Source organism: Oryzias latipes, chromosome 15 (assembly GCF_053564925.1).
Source record: "Oryzias latipes strain Hd-rR chromosome 15, Olatipes_Hd-rR_3.1".
Taxonomy (NCBI): domain Eukaryota; kingdom Metazoa; phylum Chordata; class Actinopteri; order Beloniformes; family Adrianichthyidae; genus Oryzias; species Oryzias latipes.
The window spans coordinates 5,801,597-5,820,456 of NC_136251.1; the positions used below are offsets into that span (position 1 = coordinate 5,801,597).

At 37.9% G+C, this 18,860-nt stretch overlaps 1 protein-coding gene across 1 annotated transcript in view; it reads left to right on the forward strand.

The window, feature by feature from the left end:
- Positions 1-7,244, forward strand: part of si:ch211-250c4.3 (uncharacterized) — a 28,610-nt gene extending 21,366 nt beyond the window's left edge. The window contains exons 3-8 of the mRNA XM_004076915.5: positions 529-690; positions 2,502-2,664; positions 4,077-4,204; positions 4,864-4,985; positions 5,709-5,813; positions 6,402-7,244. Of these exons, the coding sequence (XP_004076963.1) occupies positions 529-690; positions 2,502-2,664; positions 4,077-4,204; positions 4,864-4,985; positions 5,709-5,805 (672 nt within the window). The 3' untranslated portion in view covers positions 5,806-5,813; positions 6,402-7,244. The remainder of the gene's footprint in view (positions 1-528; positions 691-2,501; positions 2,665-4,076; positions 4,205-4,863; positions 4,986-5,708; positions 5,814-6,401) is intronic.
- The last annotated feature ends 11,616 nt before the right edge of the window (positions 7,245-18,860 follow it).

An 18,860-nucleotide genomic window follows, 5' to 3' on the forward strand; every position in this document is an offset into this window, starting at 1 on the left:
AATCAAGCCCATACATTTATTGAAAAATAACAGTGTAAAAATTCAAACCTCTTTTCCCTTTTATGCTAAATTTTGTGGAGGTCTTCTTGTTTCGCAGGTGCTGTTTGTGTTAGAATTGTGGAATTTGTCAGAGGAAATGAATGAAGTCAGCTCCCAGTTGATTTGGCCATTGTTTCCAGCTGCATCACTGGAAGCTTTATGTCTGCTGCATAGGAAGGAGAGACCCTGATCTAAGTGTGCATCCTGCTTTTGTTGTTTCACCTTGTTGATAGAAGCAATAAATATATGCTTTGATTTTTTCATTTAATGATAATGATGGTCCTCTTCTGCACTTCTTTATACCACAAGACAAATTCGTATTTTGTTATAAAACTTGCAACTAGATTAGTTTTTTAATCACTTCAACATCTCAAAGTTCATTGGGGTTTTTTTTTGACTGAAAAACGAAAAATTTCTACATTTCCTCTTAGTGAATTTACCTCCAATTTGTGGACTCTTAACCGATTTGCACATTTCATGTTCATACAGGCACAGCAGCAGAGCCCTGGTCATGTCTGCTCAGGTCTAAGCTACCTGCAGCACATCTGCCATCTCATTGAAAATATTGGGAAGCTGCAGGAGACAAACCTGAGGCTGCAGGAGCAGATCTGCACTTTGCAGAGCGATCATAGAAGGACACAAAGTAAAGAGGTTAGTAAACCGGTTTAATAATAAACAATTTCACCTGTTTCACAAAGACAACACATCAATAGTTGTAAAGCTGCATGTCTGGACTCGCAAGATGCTCCTCCACCTGCTCCCCACTCTCACTGCAAATCACAATGTCATCTGCAAACATTGTGGTCCACAGAGGTTCTTGTCTGACCTCATCTGTCAGTCTGTCCATCACCAGAGATTCCCACCTCAACCATAACTCCTCTGTCACTCCTCCAGGACTTCTTACCACTGTCTTAACGCAGTTACACATTTCCTTAACAACTCCAACGTTCTTCTCTGTCACTTCAGACTTTCTCATCTAAACCACAGCTCCCTCTCTCTGGATCCTGTCACAGCTTTTCTCTAGATACACAAAGACACAATGAAGTTCCCTCAGACCTTCTCTATTCCTCTAAAGAAACATCCTCAAAGCAAGTATTGCATTTGTGGCTCTCTTTGTTGCCCGTGCTCACAGCAGTTCAGTTTCCCCTGACCCTCTGTAGCTCCACAGGACAGGTGATGCCGTTGACTGATCCGGTATGAAAGTTCTGTTAGTGACTTGCATAACTGATTTGGGTTTTTTGTTATGTCAAATTCCCCTCCTAACACAAGCCTCTGGATTTATCCAGGCTCGGAAGTGACACATTGAAGCACTGCACTTTTAATGCTTTACACAGGGTCTTTCTGACCCGGGCCTTCATGCCTCAAAAATCTACATTAAAACTGACAAAATCTAAAATAGATTCATTAAAGCTGTGGATGAATATTCTACATAAATGTAGGATTTTATGTTTTTTAAAAAAAGGGGAATGTCAAAGATAGAGTAAATATGTATCATACCTTTGATAATTTCACCAAAAGTTAGCAAAATGTTTAATTTAGTCATAAATTGTCAACGTAAGGATTCTCAAAGAAGTTGAGACATGCTGTGATGTTTTTGGCCAGGGAGCATACAACACACACACACTCTACTATTTGTGGTATGTCTGACATCTAGTTCACTTTCAAAAAAGAAGCAAACAAGCAGCAGCATCTTTCCAATGACAGTAACATCTACCAACAGTGTTGCCAGGAAAGATTTCAGACTCATGTGTTAACTATGGCTGAATTTCCACCTGTTGTCGGCAACCGTCTTTAATTATTCTAAGAAAGGAAGCAGTTTCTCCTTCACTGACTTTGTAATATCTGGAAGGGCTGTCTTCCCTCTGAATGGATTAAAGGTCAGTGGTTAACAGGGGGTTACCCCTTTAGAACTCCAGCGGAGAGGTGAACTCCTGTGTGTGGCCTCACCACACAAAAAGGGAAGATTCTTTCAAGTTACGGCTACTTGTGGTCCTATTAAATGAAAATAAACTTGAATAGGCAACAATGTTTTGAGTCAGTGAACATTTCAGTGATGTCACACAGGAGAGCACTGTGACACCCGAGCCCCTCTCTGGGGGATTTTCTTTGTCAGGTTAGAATGTTGTTTACACAGAAAAGTAAAGGATTTTGGAGAATTGATTCATTCTAACTTTTACATTACAAATGTGTGATAAATGACCACACTCAACACTCTATTTTACTTATCATCTCACATGACCAAGAAATTGGGATTTTTTTATGAGAAATATTCACAATCTATTTTGAAAATGTATTTCATAACACAGGATTGAGCACATGCGACATATAAATTCAGTAAATCTATCAAACCTCACCTCACAAAAAGCAATTCAGCAAAAGAATTTCCTCTAAAAGGAAAACACAATTAAAATAAAATGTTATAATGTACTAACATTATATTAAAAAATAATTTTCTTTTACAGGATTTTTTCCAGGAGCACTGCAGCTGTGGAGAAGCAATCTTAGCATATCATGAGATTCAGAAAAAGTCCTCCAGAAGTGAAATCTCGTCTCCAACTGGCACTCTATCTGATCTGTCCACAATACCTGAGGTCACTCAGCAGCCTCTTGCATCCACCAGGACAGGTAATTTATACACAGCATGCTGTAATGTGAATTATAGAAATAGAAAAGCTGCTGAAAGGCGTTAACACTTTTGCATGCTTTATTAAACATGTTTTTTTGCCTTTCTTCAAGTCTGTTTTTGTGTTTTGTATCTAATTGATTTTCACCTCTGAGATTATTTCTTGCTCCATTTAAAATGTACTCATTTATTTACATTTATGGATTCAGCCTATTATTATATTAATTCTAAAAAACAGAAAATGGTCATTTGTTGAATTTGTTGAATTAGGTCATATTTACTAAAATCTAAAGCTATTCCAATTCAAAACATCGCAAAAGATCAAGTTCCTTGTGAGTTTTTGGAGAGTTTCTGTTTGAATTTCTCTGCAGGATGTCAGAATAGCCTCCCAGAGCTGCTGTCTGGATGTGAACTGCTTTCCACCCTCATAGATATTTTGCATAACCCTTGTGCTATCCTATGGGGTCCAGATGACCCCCCCCCCTTACATTGACGTGTTCTCCCTACCATGACAAAGGTGGATAAAGGTGGGAAGATTTCATGTAATCCATGGACACCAGTGAAGATCACAAATCATTGAAGAAAAAAGGTTCAGAGCACTGTCTAGTGGGTCTAGATGACCCAACTCCCAACGTTAAAGTGCCTAGGATAGCACAAGGTTAAGGATGCTCCAAAGGTTTTTAATAGTATTGAGGTCATGTTTTTAAGTTGTAGTTTACAGCTGAATGCCCCTGGCCTTTATTGAAACTACCCCAAGTTAACCTTTAGTGTTTAATTACTTAAAGGAGAAGCCGTTATTAACCTACTCCAGTGATATGTCAGCAAACACTCCCTCGCACAGCGCAGGCTTTCCTTGAAACTGAAATGTACCTGTGTTTTTTGGATGGTTTTGGTTTCACCTCTTGACCTAAAAACAACCTTGAAGGTTTTCTGCTTTGATATTTACCCTGTCGACAGCTACACGCTCCAGACGGGCATGTGCACATGACTATAGAGGAGCATGGGCTCAAAGTCAGAAAAGGGCCGCTTGCAGCATTTTATTGTACATTAACCCGTAAAACAAAAAATGTGCAACAATAACAGAATGTGAAATTCAGGCTTTCCCAACAGCAGTAGCCTAACCTTCTGGGTGCCATGTCTGTATAGATATGAATCCCCTGTGAATCATTGTGATTTATGGGTATGTCTTTTTCAATGGAGAGGAGACACACACGCACGCATGCACGCACACACACACACACACACACAAAACAAGGATTGAAAGTTTTCCATCTTTCAATTTGTTGGATTTCCAGTACATCTTTCTTTTAAATGTCAGTGGAGGTTGTCATAGTTAAAAGCTGTTAAAGGCCTGTCCAAATCTGACAGAGGCCTCATTTTCATGATCTCTGAAACTCTGTGGTATTTGTTTCAGGAATGAGCAATGAATGTGTGACATCTGTCTCTCGGGGGAAGAGAAGCCTGAATCGAAGGAGTTACAATGAGGGGGGCACCCACTTCCTACATGACAGGGAACAACAAGGGTCCATCCCCCATCGCAGAGTGAGTGAGCACATTTATAGCAGGAATGATTGTGGCTAAAGGAGACACGGTTTACAAAACAATGGTATTCTCCACAACAGACTGACTTCTTCTCTGACTTATGCCTTTGACCTATGCCAATTTGTTGCTACATATGAAGTACCACTCAAAAAAACTGAGGATACTGAATGTGTGATAAATTGTTAAAACCAGAGAAAATAATGGTAATAATAAATAATAGATATGAAGAAAATGTCCTCTGTATCACATTTTACAGGAAGAGGATACTGAAGACGAGAAACTTTGTGCTGATATTGCTGGGATTAGTAAAAGGTTAAGTCATCAATTCATCCAACACTATAGTGTTAATGCAATCAACGTAAACCAACTGATTCTGACCCAGCGAACAGCTGCCTTTTCAGAATCTGTTGGAAAAACTACATTACTAGGAATATTCTATGATACATTCTATGTTCGACTACTGAGTGTAATATTGGGCTATTTTGGTGTGCCCCAAGGTCATTTAATTGAAAAAATGTGCTGTGGCTCTGTAAAAGATGACAAACATTGTTTTATAAGTACTGTCTGCCTGTTACATTGACAAATAAACACCCACTGTTTTTAAGTTTGACAAAATGATTCCAAACTGAAATGTTTTTCTTGTGTTTTCTTACACCCAGCTGAGTGAAAACTACACTTGGGGCAGAGTCAAAGACATTGTAAGGAAAGCTAAAGTAGGGAATCAGAACCGTCTTGGATTGACTTCCAGTTCTCTAAAGATGTCCTGTCCACAGCTGTACAGGTAAGGCCTCATCCACATGTTCTATACTATTGGTATATTTTAATAGTTTCTAAAAGATGGGAAACAATAATCAAAACTGCCCCCCCCCCTTTTTTGGATGATAATTGGTCTTCAGCGGAAAATAAGAATCTGAAAGTAGAGCTATGCAAAACTCCAAGATCTAAAAGTATAACCACTTAAAAGGCGGCATTCTTCTTTCTGTTGTTTCTGAAGAAAAAACGTTTGAAAGTGGAGAAAGGAATGCCAGTTATCTAACTACAGTGAATCAAAGCCAGAGTGAGGGGGGAAAAAAGCATTTTTGGGGGTAAAAAACTGTTGACCAAGAGTTGGGCAAGAGGGAGAGATTGGCAGGCTTTTGGCAGAAGGAGATAGAAGCAGCTCCTTAGTTTTTGCCTGTGAGATAAGAGGGCTGAGTGAAAGTAAAGCATGGCCTTTCTTTAGCTGGGAGCTACACAGCAGAACGCTGTGTTGTGGAGGACTGCTGGTCTTTCAGCCTCCCCCTCCATTCTGATCTAAGTTTGGCACCAGCCCAAACGCAGAAGGAGGTTAAAGAGGCAGACCTTAGGTATGCCTGAAGGAGTGGGAGAATTCTCTGTAGACTGAAGCCTGGTGAATTATGGATACAGGTCACTTTTTGCTAAGAGTTACCCTCCTCTATGAATAATACTCATAACAGTACCAAAGCCAATTGTTCTTAGTTTTAAATACACTGTTTGTTCACAGGCCGGATCTGAACCTGGCAGAACCAGCTGTGAGGAACAGGAACTCCATGATTGCTCTGGGCCATCAAACCAAATTGGACTTGCCTTGGCTGCAGTGAACACGCAGGTAAAATACAGTGCTGTTGCTTTGTCTGTTGTCTTTTCTTTGATCCTTTAACAGTAGTGAAGACAGGAAATTAGCTTTTGTTCCACATTGTTATCACTTTATTTGGACCTTCACGTCAACTTGTTATAAATGTGTTCTTTTTGGTTTTAAATCTGTCTTAAATTCAATTAAAAAGTGAGATTTAGCACAGCTGCAAGTACCAACTCAGTCTTTAACTGATCAACAAATCACAAGTAGAGGACTGTATCAAGCTTCACTTGAACTCTTTCTTCATGTATTTAGAAACCACACCAGATATAGGCAACATAGAAACTACAGATATGTTCCAGTTGCTTTACATTTGTAGACAAGCGTTCCCTTATTGAGAATACAGTTAAGTCTTTAAAGAAAAAAAAACATTAAAATGTGATTTTTAAAATAAAGTGAAAATGTCAAAAACAAGGTAAATTTGATGCAGTTAGTTAATGTTATGTGACATAAAGACTTTCACGTATAATGAAAATTTTGATTTTACTGTGTTGCCAGTTACGTTGACCAGTTTATTCGTTTATTTATTCCTCATAAATTCTGTCTCTGTATCCTTTGCAGGTCCTTAAAGTGCAAAGTCAAGGAGATGTCCTGTCATACAGACAACATTCAAGAACAAAGAAAACTCTAGGGGGAAATGGAATGAAAAAATGAGAGGACAGGAGCAGCTGCTGCTGCTTACTAGGCAGAGAGAGAGAAGAATAACTGCATGTAAGATATAAATTGTAAAATATTTTTTACAAGTATGGAGTATATGAGTGATCCTGTTATGAAGTGAAGAGGATATAGCAAATAAGAGACCAAGAGGTTGTTTTTTTTAATACTTGTTATGCCAATAAACTTGGTTTTATTAAGACGCAACAAAATCAGTTATGAACGACACTGTCAATATTTTATATTTAACTTAACGTGATAATGTTGATTAATTACACCAAAAGAAAACTCCTTTGTATGTAAAGTGTACGAAACACCTTGTTTGGGGATGTTCAAAGACCATGTAAAGAATGTTCTTATATGAGAAGAGAAAGCCTGTATCATCAGACCAGCTGTTTCTTTTTTTTTTGATATTCTGTCGTTAAATATTCATAGATTTTTGTAAGATCAGTCATTGTTTGGTAATATTTAAAATGAGAAGTCTGCGTTTGTTTGACACATTCCTTCCTGTGGTTTACTTTCCTACTGGCAAACTGTTCAGGGTGGATCCCACCTTTAACTTTGAGTACCTGGGAGAAGCCCCCAGTAATCGCTGTGACCCTGAACAGGTCCAGGCAGCAACAGAAGTGAATAAATGGGTTTACCGTTTGTATTGGGTGAGTTCTTTTTAAGATTAGATGAAAGAAATTAGTATTTTATACCACATAGTCTCTTAGACTCTGCTGACAATAAAGCAACAATTTTCAAAAAGTTGTTTTCTGTTTTCAAAATTCATACGAAGAGGTTCATGTTTGACAATAGGAAATTGAATGTTCTCCTTGGTGGCTCCTCAAAGTACTGCTGAGGACAATCATATCGAGAAGGGGGCATCAAAGTGTTTAAATCTTGATGGCCCATCAAAATGATGACATGGGTTTGTCCACATAAAAAAACTTAGTACTTCTACAATAACAGGGTCTCAAAATGTGAGGTCGATATGTTTCATTTTCCTATTCATTTTCTATGAGCCTTTCAGGATCACGTGACTTGAGTTTTTGCCTGCCCTGAACAAACAATTTGGTGGATATTTGCTTGTTTTTCAGTGGAAAATCCCACAAAATAAGATATTTTAAGGACTAATCTTAGTTTTGAAAACATTTCTAACGAGAAATATGCCCTTTACTTTTGAAACATGCATTTATTTTGGACATACAGTTTCTAGTTTCTTTGTTTCCTTCAACTTTTTCTCCAAAAGGCTCTGATATCGTAGAAAAACGTTTATTGTCATTCATATCTGCAGACGTGCGGATGAGTCACGTGACTAAAATGTTTCTCTTTTTTTTAAGCAGAAAATGCCATAAAATATGATCGATTGCAGATTAATATTTATTTTTGATAACATTTCTAGCAGCACTTATACCCTTTATTTTCAGACCATCCATTCATTGCAGACAGGCAGTTCGTAGTATGTTTGTGTGTTACGTTCAACGTTTGATCTTTTTCATTCATATCTGCGGACTGACGTGGGGTCACGAGACGTGACATGAGTTACTCTTTTTTTAAATGTAGAAAATCTCGTTAAAAGGTATGTTCCAATTTAATAATTACTTTTACTTCAATTTCTACGGACCCGTGTACAGGTTTCATGTTATGTGTTGATGCGACATTGAATGACATTTGACAACAAACCGGAAGAATGTTGAGTTCAGGAACGGACCAAAGAGTTCTTTAAGTTTATTTTGCGATTTATTTTTTTCAAATTCTTGTACATTTTAATGTATTCACAACGTTTGATCTTTTCCATTCATATCTGTGGGCTGATGGGGGGGTCACGTGACGTGAGTTTCTCTTTTTTTCTGTGGAAAATCTCGTAAAAATAAGATCGATTGAGGCTTAATATTTACATTTATAACATTTCTAGGGACCCATGTAATAAACTTTATTTGTATAGCACCTTTCCAGATAAAAATCACAAAGTGCTTCACAGTACAACACGATAAAACAACAGTAAAACACAGTAAAAACACATGTTAAAAAGAAATTAAGAAAAAGCTATTTTAAAAAGATATGTTTTTAGCTGCTTTTTAAAAGAAAACACTGAGTCCACAGATCTGAGGCTGAGAGGAAGAGAGTTCCAGAGGGATGGGGCCACCGTGGCAAAGGCTCTGTCTCCTTTAGTTTTTCAACGGGTTCTCTTAACAGCCAGCAGACCCTGGTCACATGACCTCAGTGACCTGCTGGGAGTGTATGGCTGCACCAGGTCTTTTATGTAGACTGGTGCTTGGTCATTAAGAGCTCTGTATGTTAAGACCAGGATTTTAAAATGCACTCTGTAGTGAATGGGGAGCCAGTGCAGCTGCATTAACAACGGGGTGATGTGTGAGAACTTGGATGAATTGGTTAAAAGCCTAGCAGCAGCGTTCTGGACAATCTGGACCCGTTCTAGAGATTTTTTACTTAAACATGTGAAGATGGAGTTGCAATAGTCGAGACGGGAGGATATAAAACTGTGAATGAGCATCTCCATCTCAGAACGGGACACAACTGGACTCAATTTTGCAATGTTTTTTAGATGATAAAAACAAGAGCGAACGAGTGACCCGACATGGGAGTCCAGGGATAAAACCGGGTCTAAAGTTACACCTAGGTTCCTGACAGAGGGCTTGATAAAAGAAGCAAGTGAGCCGAGCTCATGGATTACATGGATGTACTATGACATTACCTCCATTCAAGCGTATTTTTTTCAACATTAACCAATTGAGTTTAGAAACACACTGAGAATAATAATAATAATAAAAAAAACATTTGGGTGACGGACTGAGGAGCACTTAAAACTGGTTTTGTGATTGGTCCCACGTTTATCGGGAGGGTTAAGTTCTAAAAATAAGCCATTTTACAGAAAATAACATTTCCAATACTAATGCAAACTTTTTGTTATGCAGTTAGTTAAAGAAAAGAAACAGTACATCAAATGTTTCTCAGAAGGAAGAGGAAACGACAGATTACAGGAAAACTCCAAATAGTTGGCGCATGAAATTGACGTCACTTGCAGTTTGTGATGAAATTCTAAAATCTCTATTAAAATATCAGGAATTTATTCTAATTACATTTATTTAGTCGTGAAACTGCTCCCACAATAGTGTTGAACTTCTGTTGTAAATAATCCATTCACAAATCTGTCTATTTATTAGAATATCAGCATCTGGATCATTTGCAACGTCTATTTTAACATCAAAGGGGCTAAAAAAGGACATAACAGCAACAAACCGCAACTACTAATAAATATTATAGGGAAAAAGGAAACTAAGTATAAAAAAGTAAAACAAAAGAAATTTACAAACTATGTTTTATTATTTATTATTGTAAATAATAAAATAAAAACATAAACATGTCTGAGTAAGAGTGGGGGCTTGAGGTACTGCCAAATGCCAACTTATTGTATTATTAGGTAGCAGTTTCTTGTCTTGTGTCGCGGCTCCACCTTGTGGACATTGGCTGTTCCTACACTCTTATTTCCAACCACCACCAGCTGACGGGCTTCTCTGCCCGCTGTTTCCATATTTAAGGCAATCTCAAAAGCTTTGGTGAAAGAAAGGTCGTTTTCTGAGAGGAATCTTCGCTGGCTAGCCTCATTATTTATTCCACTCTCAAAACGATCGCGGAGGGAGGAGTCAATGTTGGCACCAAACTCGCAATGGGCAGCACTCCGTTTCAACTCCGCCACATACTCTGCCACCGGCTGGTCGTGCTTATTAACCCTTGTGCTATCCTAGATGACCCCACCCTTGTGTTGACGTGTTCTCCCTACCATGACAAAAGTGGATAAAGGTGGAAAGATTTCATGTAGAGGCACTTTAACATTGGGAGTTGGGTCATCTAGAGCAGTGTTGTTCAACCAGTGTGCCGCGGCACACTAGTGTGCCGTGGGAGATGGTCAAGTGCGCCATGGAGAAATTGCCCTCATTCACTGATCTAAAAGCATTTCCCATCTCCAGGAAATCAGCTCTTTGTTCATCCAAACAGGTCCTGATAAAACACTGAGTAGTTAGGACTATAAACGATCATAAAATACTTTTTTCTTTGTGTTTATTTGATTCTATTAAAGACATTTTGATAAGAATGACGGTAACGCGAAATAGCTGCAGCTATAACTGTGTAAGGAAAAGTCCCGCAGCTTTTACTGTCTCCACGACTCCACCAATCATTCTTGAAGGCTTAATCACATGTCCTCAGTCTGACCAATCAGAAGTGGTTAAAGTCTCCACTTCCTTGTTCCAATTTAGCTCATAACTCAGTCAGTTCCGACAAAAACATCAGCTAAAGCTAGTCTTTAGCGGTGTAGCTTTCCACAGAATCCGGTATCAGACCGTGGAACAAGTGAACAAAACCATGAAGCTCAGAGACGCGAGTCTTTCTGCCGTTTTCTCGCAGTTTTCACACTACATCTCCCATGATGCATTGACTTAAAGGGACAGCGTCTTGAAAACACAACGAACATACAGTTTGTATGTAACTTAACTTTTATTACATCTTTTAGAAAAACATCTGCAACTTCCTGCTTTTTCTGCCACAATTATCACAAAAATGCACGTCAGATTGCCGGGGGGGGGAGGGGGGGCGGCTGTAGATCAAAACAGACTATGAGTTTCTGCTTTTTTTTTTTTTTTTTTTGGGATGCTGGTGTGCCGCGGGATTTTTGTCAAGGTTAAAGTGTGCCGTGGCTCAAAAAAGGTTGAAAAACACTGATCTAGACCCACTAGACAGTGCTCTGAACCTTTTTTCTTCAATGATTTGTGATCTTCACTGGTGTCCAGGGATTACATGAAATCTTTCCACCTTTATCCACCTTTGTCATGGTAGGGAGAACACGTCAATGTAAGGGGGGGGGGTCATAGGATAATATAAGGGTTAAAGCGATATGTAAGTTTGTTTTTTCTCCCCTTTGAATTTGATCAGAACTCCAGTCTGACATTGAAGAATAGAACAGTTCCAGCGACACACAGATCAGATGAGAAGTGTGAAAGTAGGAAAAAGGAAATCCAACTGTGACAGTGTGGCACCGTCAGCTGGTGGTGGTTTCCACACTGTTTATTTATTTTATGTACATTTGTCTTGTCAGTGATTGTAAGATTGATTCCTGTGATGTTACCTGGAAGATAATGAAGAGCCATGCCCTATGGGAGGGGCTTATCATTTAAAAGGGAGCATCACAGGAAGTGAAAATGGAGAGTGACGGAGGTGTCATGACCTGTTGTTCCCTGTGTGGAGCAAATGAAGTGCTCAAGGTTCTTGAATTAAAGAAAGAACACTCTCACCTCGAGGGACCCACGACACCAACTCAATATTGCTTTAAAATACTCTTGGTGGTTAAATTAAATTAAACATTTAGAAATGAAGCAAAGTGCAGTTTGCTGAAGGTGCTTAAACTTGGTCATTGTTGTGATTATTGTGGAATCAGGTTTCAGAACAGGAGCTCAACGGGTGGAAAAAGTCCTGAAAAACTCAGGAAGTTCCACAAACCTCCTGGGATTCTGCCGTGGAGAACATTCTGCTGCAACATCGTCCAACTTGACCAGTTGGTCAGTAATGGTTTGGGCTGGCATTTCTTTGGAGGGCTGCGCAGATCTCCATGGGCTCACCAGCGGTAGCCTGACTACCTTTAGGGACTGAGATGAGTTCCTCAGACCTCTGAGACCATAAGCTACTGTTTCTGCTAGACAAAGGTGTTTATGTAATGCAGTGTTTTTCAACCTTTTTTCGAGCCAAGGCACACTTAACCCTTGTGCTATCTTAGATGACCCCCCCTTCCATTGACGTGTTCTCCCTACCATGACAAAGGTGGATAAAGGTGGAAAGATTTCATGTAATCTATGGACTTATACATTAACTTATACATGTAACTAAATGTAATGAAACATACATGTAACTACTCCTTAATGTTAAACAACTAATTTATTTATTTATTATAACTTTTGAAAGTGACAATTACAGTTGCATAGAAAACATTCATGCTCTGAAAAAACCTGTAACCTTTGCATGTCAAAGTCAGGCTTTTGTAAGGCACATCAACAGTGTGCCTTTTTATATTTTTACGTCATTGATTAGTGGTTTACTCTATCATAAATCCTTTTAAATTTGATTCTGTCAGGTTAGGTTATATGGACAGTGTTTAAGTCCTAATGTTTAGTTGTCCAATCTGATATTTCAAGGCAGATTCCCCCTATATATATATAAATACACACTAATTTTTATTTTTTATTTTAAGAAATCAAAAACTTATATGCTCTCGGGGGCCACATAAAATGACATGGAGGGCCACATTTGGCCCCCGGGCCTTGAGTTTGACATATGTGGTCTAGTGGGTCTAGATGACAAAAAACTAAGGTAAATTGCATGATAAGATTGTATTTGTCTTTGTAAAGTTTTTAAGTGGTGGAAAAAGGAAGCATTCATTTTGGTAGAAGATCATTTTTTTTATGTGCAATAACTATGGTGGCATAACATGTTTTTTACGTGCAACCAAAGTCCATAATCTTTTTTTTGTAAATGCAACAGATCTTTTTTTCAGTGGTGTTCACACTTTTCAAAGACTTTGGCGTTGGTTTGTTCTGTCCATCAGGGTTGGTGGGGATATCGTGGAAGTGTTAAATCCCATGGATTCTCTTCTTCACACTAGGGGTGTGTATTGGCAAGAGTCTAGTGATACGATACATATCCCGATATTGTACCGGAAAACATTTTTTCTCTTTAAAAAAAATAGGACTTAGGAAAAACTCTACATTAGTTTAAATACGGCTTTCGTTGTAATAAAATTGTCAAATTCAGTTTATTTAATGATCATAATGTTAAGCACTGCAACTGTATCTCATGTATAAGTTGCTTTTACCCAGGCAAATTTGTAGTGCTTTTATTTTGGTAACTTATAATATAGAAAGGGAACAGTCAGCATTGCTTGATTTCCACCACACCACCGCTGATTGCCACGATGTTGGCCTTTTGTCAGAGCGTTTTACTCATCACTCTGATCGATCAGGTCTTTGAACTAGAATCTATTGCTGGGAGGTTCTGCAGAACTTTGGCCCGCTTTGCCGATAGCATTTTGGTTGCTGCTAAGTGCATTAGCCTATTAGCCGCTGTGCAGCTACACTGCTTCAATAATTACAGTTTTTCTCAGTCGCTTTAATACAATTCTCAGATCAGAATTGAAGTTTGCAAATACATGTGTGCTTTCTCAAAACAATTTGTACAAACAGCAAGACACTATGGATTTCTTGCAAAAGCCTGTAACTTGCTCAAAATCTTTAGTTCATCTCTCAAAACTAAGTCTTTATGTCATTGAACATGTCAGTGCCATCAGAATGTCAAGTCCTTGTGTCATTGTCTACGAACAAGACAGTCAAATGACTTAGTCATGTTGTCAATATAACTGTGTACTTTAGAGGGAGGTTCTGATGGAAACTATGGCTAAAGTTATGACAATTATTGTAAAATGGAAGTTACACCTTTTTTGTTTGATTGCAAGAGACTGGACAAGATTCCCATTTACACTTTTATTGTTCATATTGTAATTTTTTGAAAGACCATGTCATACAAACATAGAAAAAACCCACTGCAAACAGTAACACAAAGGGAAAAAAAAGAAAGACAATATTCTGTACAACAGTACAGGCAGTGCAGTAGGAATTGGTGAGGTCTTCCTACACCTCTTGTCGTTCCTGTATGTTAGGCCACAAATTCTCATCCACATCACAGCGAATATCCTCTCTTGCAATGCAGCGAAATATGTTTGTCACATTGTAACAACTTGGTCAACCATTTTGCAGTTAATGACTTATACGATTAACTAATGACTAGGTGTTTTGAGGAGTAAGACTATTGCACAGTGAACTATATAATACATTTTGATCAACATGACATAAACAATTGATAATGTAGCAAAGAGCAGAGAATTGTCGTAATCATTTGCATGGATGTACAAAAGCAGTTGCAACTTGTTCAAAGAAGTGAGAAACTGCTTATATGATGTGCACAAGTGACATCATGATGTGAAGATTGAACAAATAGTTTTGGGAATTTCATTCTGATCTGAGAATTGTACTAAAGCCACTGAGAAAAACTGTAAATAAATATCGTCATGACTGCATTTTGAATCGATACAAGTATCGCCAAATGAACTATCGCGATATATTGCAGAATCGTTTTTTTTCGAAACACCCCAACTTCACACTGCTGAGTAAGCTGAATAATTAGAGTACAGCAAGTTTGTTAACAGAAGGTTTGACGGTTTTATGGAAGGTTTGCGTGTTCTCCCCGTGCATGCGTGGGTTTTCTCTGGGGACTCTGGCTTCCTCCCACCGTCCAAAAATATGCTTCAAGGGTTAGTTGGTTCCTCTAAATTGTCCCTAGGTGTGAATGTGAGTGTGTATGGGCGATTGTGGCCCTGCGATAGACTGGCAACTTCTCCAGGAAGTCCCCTGCCTTCACCCACCAGTGGCTGAGAGAGGAAGTGTGTTAGTAAATCTGGAGATGGCTCCAGATTTGTGACCAGAGGGGACACCGAGCTCTGACTCCTTACAATTGAAAACTATTCAACCTTTATTGCAACTTTTAGAAAGAAAAAAGGTGAAAGTTCAAGCATGTTTTGCCTTACTTTTTACAAAAAAAATGCACGTGACATTGTGGAGAAACAGTTGCACCAACTCATTCAGCAATTTTCTTTTTTTTGACATTGTTGGTTGCAGGGGTTGAGTTGTGGTTTTTGTCAAGGAAAAAGTGTACTTTAGCTGGAAGAAGGTTGAATAACACTGCTGTAAAACAACAATATCGCTATTTACCACCCTCTTTTACATAATTTTACAATCACAGTATGCACAGTGATAGTACTTTTAACTCTTGTGCTATCCTAGGCACTTTGCTTGCTATGTCCAACTCTGGCACCAACTTCTCTGTAGGGAGAACACGTCAATGCAAGGATCAGGACATCTGGACCGCATAGGATTTACAAGAGTTAAACATGTAACAGCCAGAAGAGAGCAGCAGAGGAGCAAGATTAAATTAGAAATTTGTCTGCTCAAAACACTTCATCTTTTGAAGTCCACCTAAAAAATGCAGAGCTCTCTCAGAAGGGAAATTTCTTAAACCATAAACTGCTTTTTTGGTGTTATCAACAATAAATAAAGCAGTTTTTACATTACCCTTTTTTGTTTTAAAAAGACTCCCGTAATAATGAGGAATAAAATGTTAGGGACCAGCTAAATAATAAAAAAAAGTTTAAAAATTCCAACAATTTCATGATTTGTTGTATAGTTTGCTGTAAGGTGTACAGTACAGTCCTTACAAAAGTTACACTTTGTTATTTCGTTTTCCAATGTAGAATGACATATAGCGTCAAAATTAGGCAAATTATGTCCAGAACAAAAATTGTATCTTGCATTGTTTTTGTTGGGTCTTTTTTTGTCAACAAAGGAATTCATTGAAGCACAGCTGTAGGAACTGAACTGTTCCCTTCTTTGTCTCAACATATTTCCCAGCCAAATGTCAAAACTGTGCAACTAGTCAACAGTCACTATTCAGAAAACTGGATTCCACCAACAGACCAATCTTCTGTTCCAGTAAAACAAAAAAAGAAGTCTGTGCCAGATCCTCCTTCTTTGGAGCCCAACAACAAATACTTGAAATGCTTTCAAACCCACCAAGACTTTACAAAAGACAAAAAATGAAAACCAGCTACTGATGGTATGAAAATATGTTTAAGTTAAATCATTTTATCTGAGTTCAACATACCTGAATAGATAGATGATAGCTGATGACTTTATTAATCCCACAATGGGGAAATTTCATATATCTGTGGCAGCAAAAAAACGACATTCAGAAATAATCTATATAACATAAAATAGGACATAAAAAATGACATTCATAGTAAATTATTAAGAATATTAAATTATTAAGAATATTAAATTATTAAAAATTATAATTACAATTATTATTGAAATTATTATCGAAAATTAGATTCATAATAAAGAAATGAATAAATATTAAATACTACTACTTATAATAATAACAATAATAATAATAATAATCACAATAATAAAAATAAAATATATATAAAAAAAATGGAGTAACTGCAAATGCTCGATTCGTTGTCAATTTTTTTTTTTTGTCAGTTTTTTTGTTGTTGTTTTTTTTAAATTGTAAATTGTACAAATTGTAAAAACAACAACAAAAGTAAATGAATCAATGAGTAAAAGAAAGAAAAACACCCCTGGGACCGTGGAGTCTCACTTTAACACGGTGTTGTACAGTCTGATGGCTGTGGGGAGGAATGACCTACGGAATATGAATGCCAGCATGGAAGAACCTAACATAAAAGCTTTGTTGTTGTGTAACGACATGTAACATACTTTTTTCTAGGGTTGCACAATAATGTCGGAAACAGATAATTATCTGCAGATATTGGACATTATGACGTCATGCCGATAATTCCGATGAGAAAAATACTCGCCGATAAAATGGACCGATAACTAAAAGCTTAAACTGCTGTCACTCACAACTGTCTGCCCACCCATCCCATCCTGCAAGCTTCTTTATCATGTAAGTGATGTCATCTCTCAGCGCCTGCCCCAGAGACCTCTGTCTGCACCATATCGGCTCAGCTCAGGCTTTTTTTTCCATGTCTTAAACCAATGCAATCATAAGGTCAGACTGTTTACTTCAAACCATCTTTCTTATAAAATATTGAGAATCTGATTGCAAAGCTTTTCTTATTAAAACATTGCAAAATAAATACAATTATTTAGACACAACATGAGTAAATGTTTTATAGTAATTAATTTCTTTTTGCAAAGCATTTAGTCTTGGATTTGATCTAAAATCTTCTCCATCTCATGCTCTTGTTAATTTGTTGACGGCCCCTAAGGCTACGTTCACACAGCAGGGCTTAATGCTCAATTTGGATGTTTTTGAAAATATCCGATTTTTTTGCAAGACCGTTCACATTTCCAAAAAAATGCGAACTTTTGTGATCTGTAGTGTTACCGTGAAATGACCCAGAAGTGACCCGCAGAACGGTGAACGACGTCACTCGTTTGCGGGAGTAGCTAACGTTAACAATGGATCCCAACAACAGGGTTGTCAGCAGCGGAGCTCTTTTATCATTATTGAATTTATTTTCACAAAGTAGCCAGAACTATAACAATCTTCTCACTTTAAGAAGAATATTAAAAAACAAACAAAGAAGAATATTAAAAAGGAGGAGAGCAAGGGTTTTGGCCATGGCGTTTAGTGGAGCTGTGCTAGCAACGTCGGTAGAGAGGACAATTTGGGTGCGGAGTCGCAGCCAGGAGTGGTGGGATACTGATGTGAGTGGCTTTACTGATACAGAATTTATCAGTTACTTTAGAATGACGAGATCCACCTTCAATTACATCTGTGAGCGCCTTCAATTAACTCTGTCACGAGACAAGACATGTCTGCGGCGGCCCATAATGCAGAAACGCGTTGGAGTTGGAGTGTATTGGCTAGCAACAGGCACGTGCTATCGTTAGATAGCTAACTTGTTTGGCATAGCATGGTGGTAGTTCATTTCTTTTCATTCTGGTTTGAAAAATGCTTGAATGTCTATGTTTTCGAAAAGTTCATTTCTATGAGCAACCATGATTTGTCATGGACTGGGGTGGTGGAGGACCCAAAATGCAGGAGACCAGGATTGGTGACAGGAAATAAAACATTAGTTAACAAACTGAAACATGACAAAACTATGGGGACAAACAAACTGGTGACCCAGAGCAGATGACCTGACTCCACCGTGAGAGGGTGATAAGACCACAAATGGATGTTGGAAAAATAAACTTTTTAACTTTGATCTAACTTAATTATTTGCTTCATTTAAGATAAATCTTTTTTTTTTTGTTAAGTCAGCTTAAAAATAACACGTAGTTTTCAGACAGGAATTTTACTTTCATTCAAATTAATTCAATTAAGTAGGTGTAACTTTGGTGATGCTGTTAGATCGGCACCGCAAGGGATTGTGGGATACCATTCCCTTTGCCTGTCTGTACGGACTTGGGTTTAGTGTGGGTTTTTGACAAAATGTGTTTAGTTGTTTAGATGTTTTACTGTGTTTTGCTGAGTCATTTTGTACTATCTATCTCTGCACTATGAGTGAGAGGGAGGGAGAGGATGATGAATTTATATAGCACCCCTACTCTATAGTAGTGTAACGACAATGATGTAAAATTCCTAAATGAACGTATGCCCTCTGTGCAAATTGTTTTGTTCTTTATATTGTTATAAAAATGAGCATATCTACCAGCTCAAACTTAGACATATGAGAGTTCAAGAATTATAATTCATTAAGATGGAAAAAATATTAATTGAATTGGAGTAATA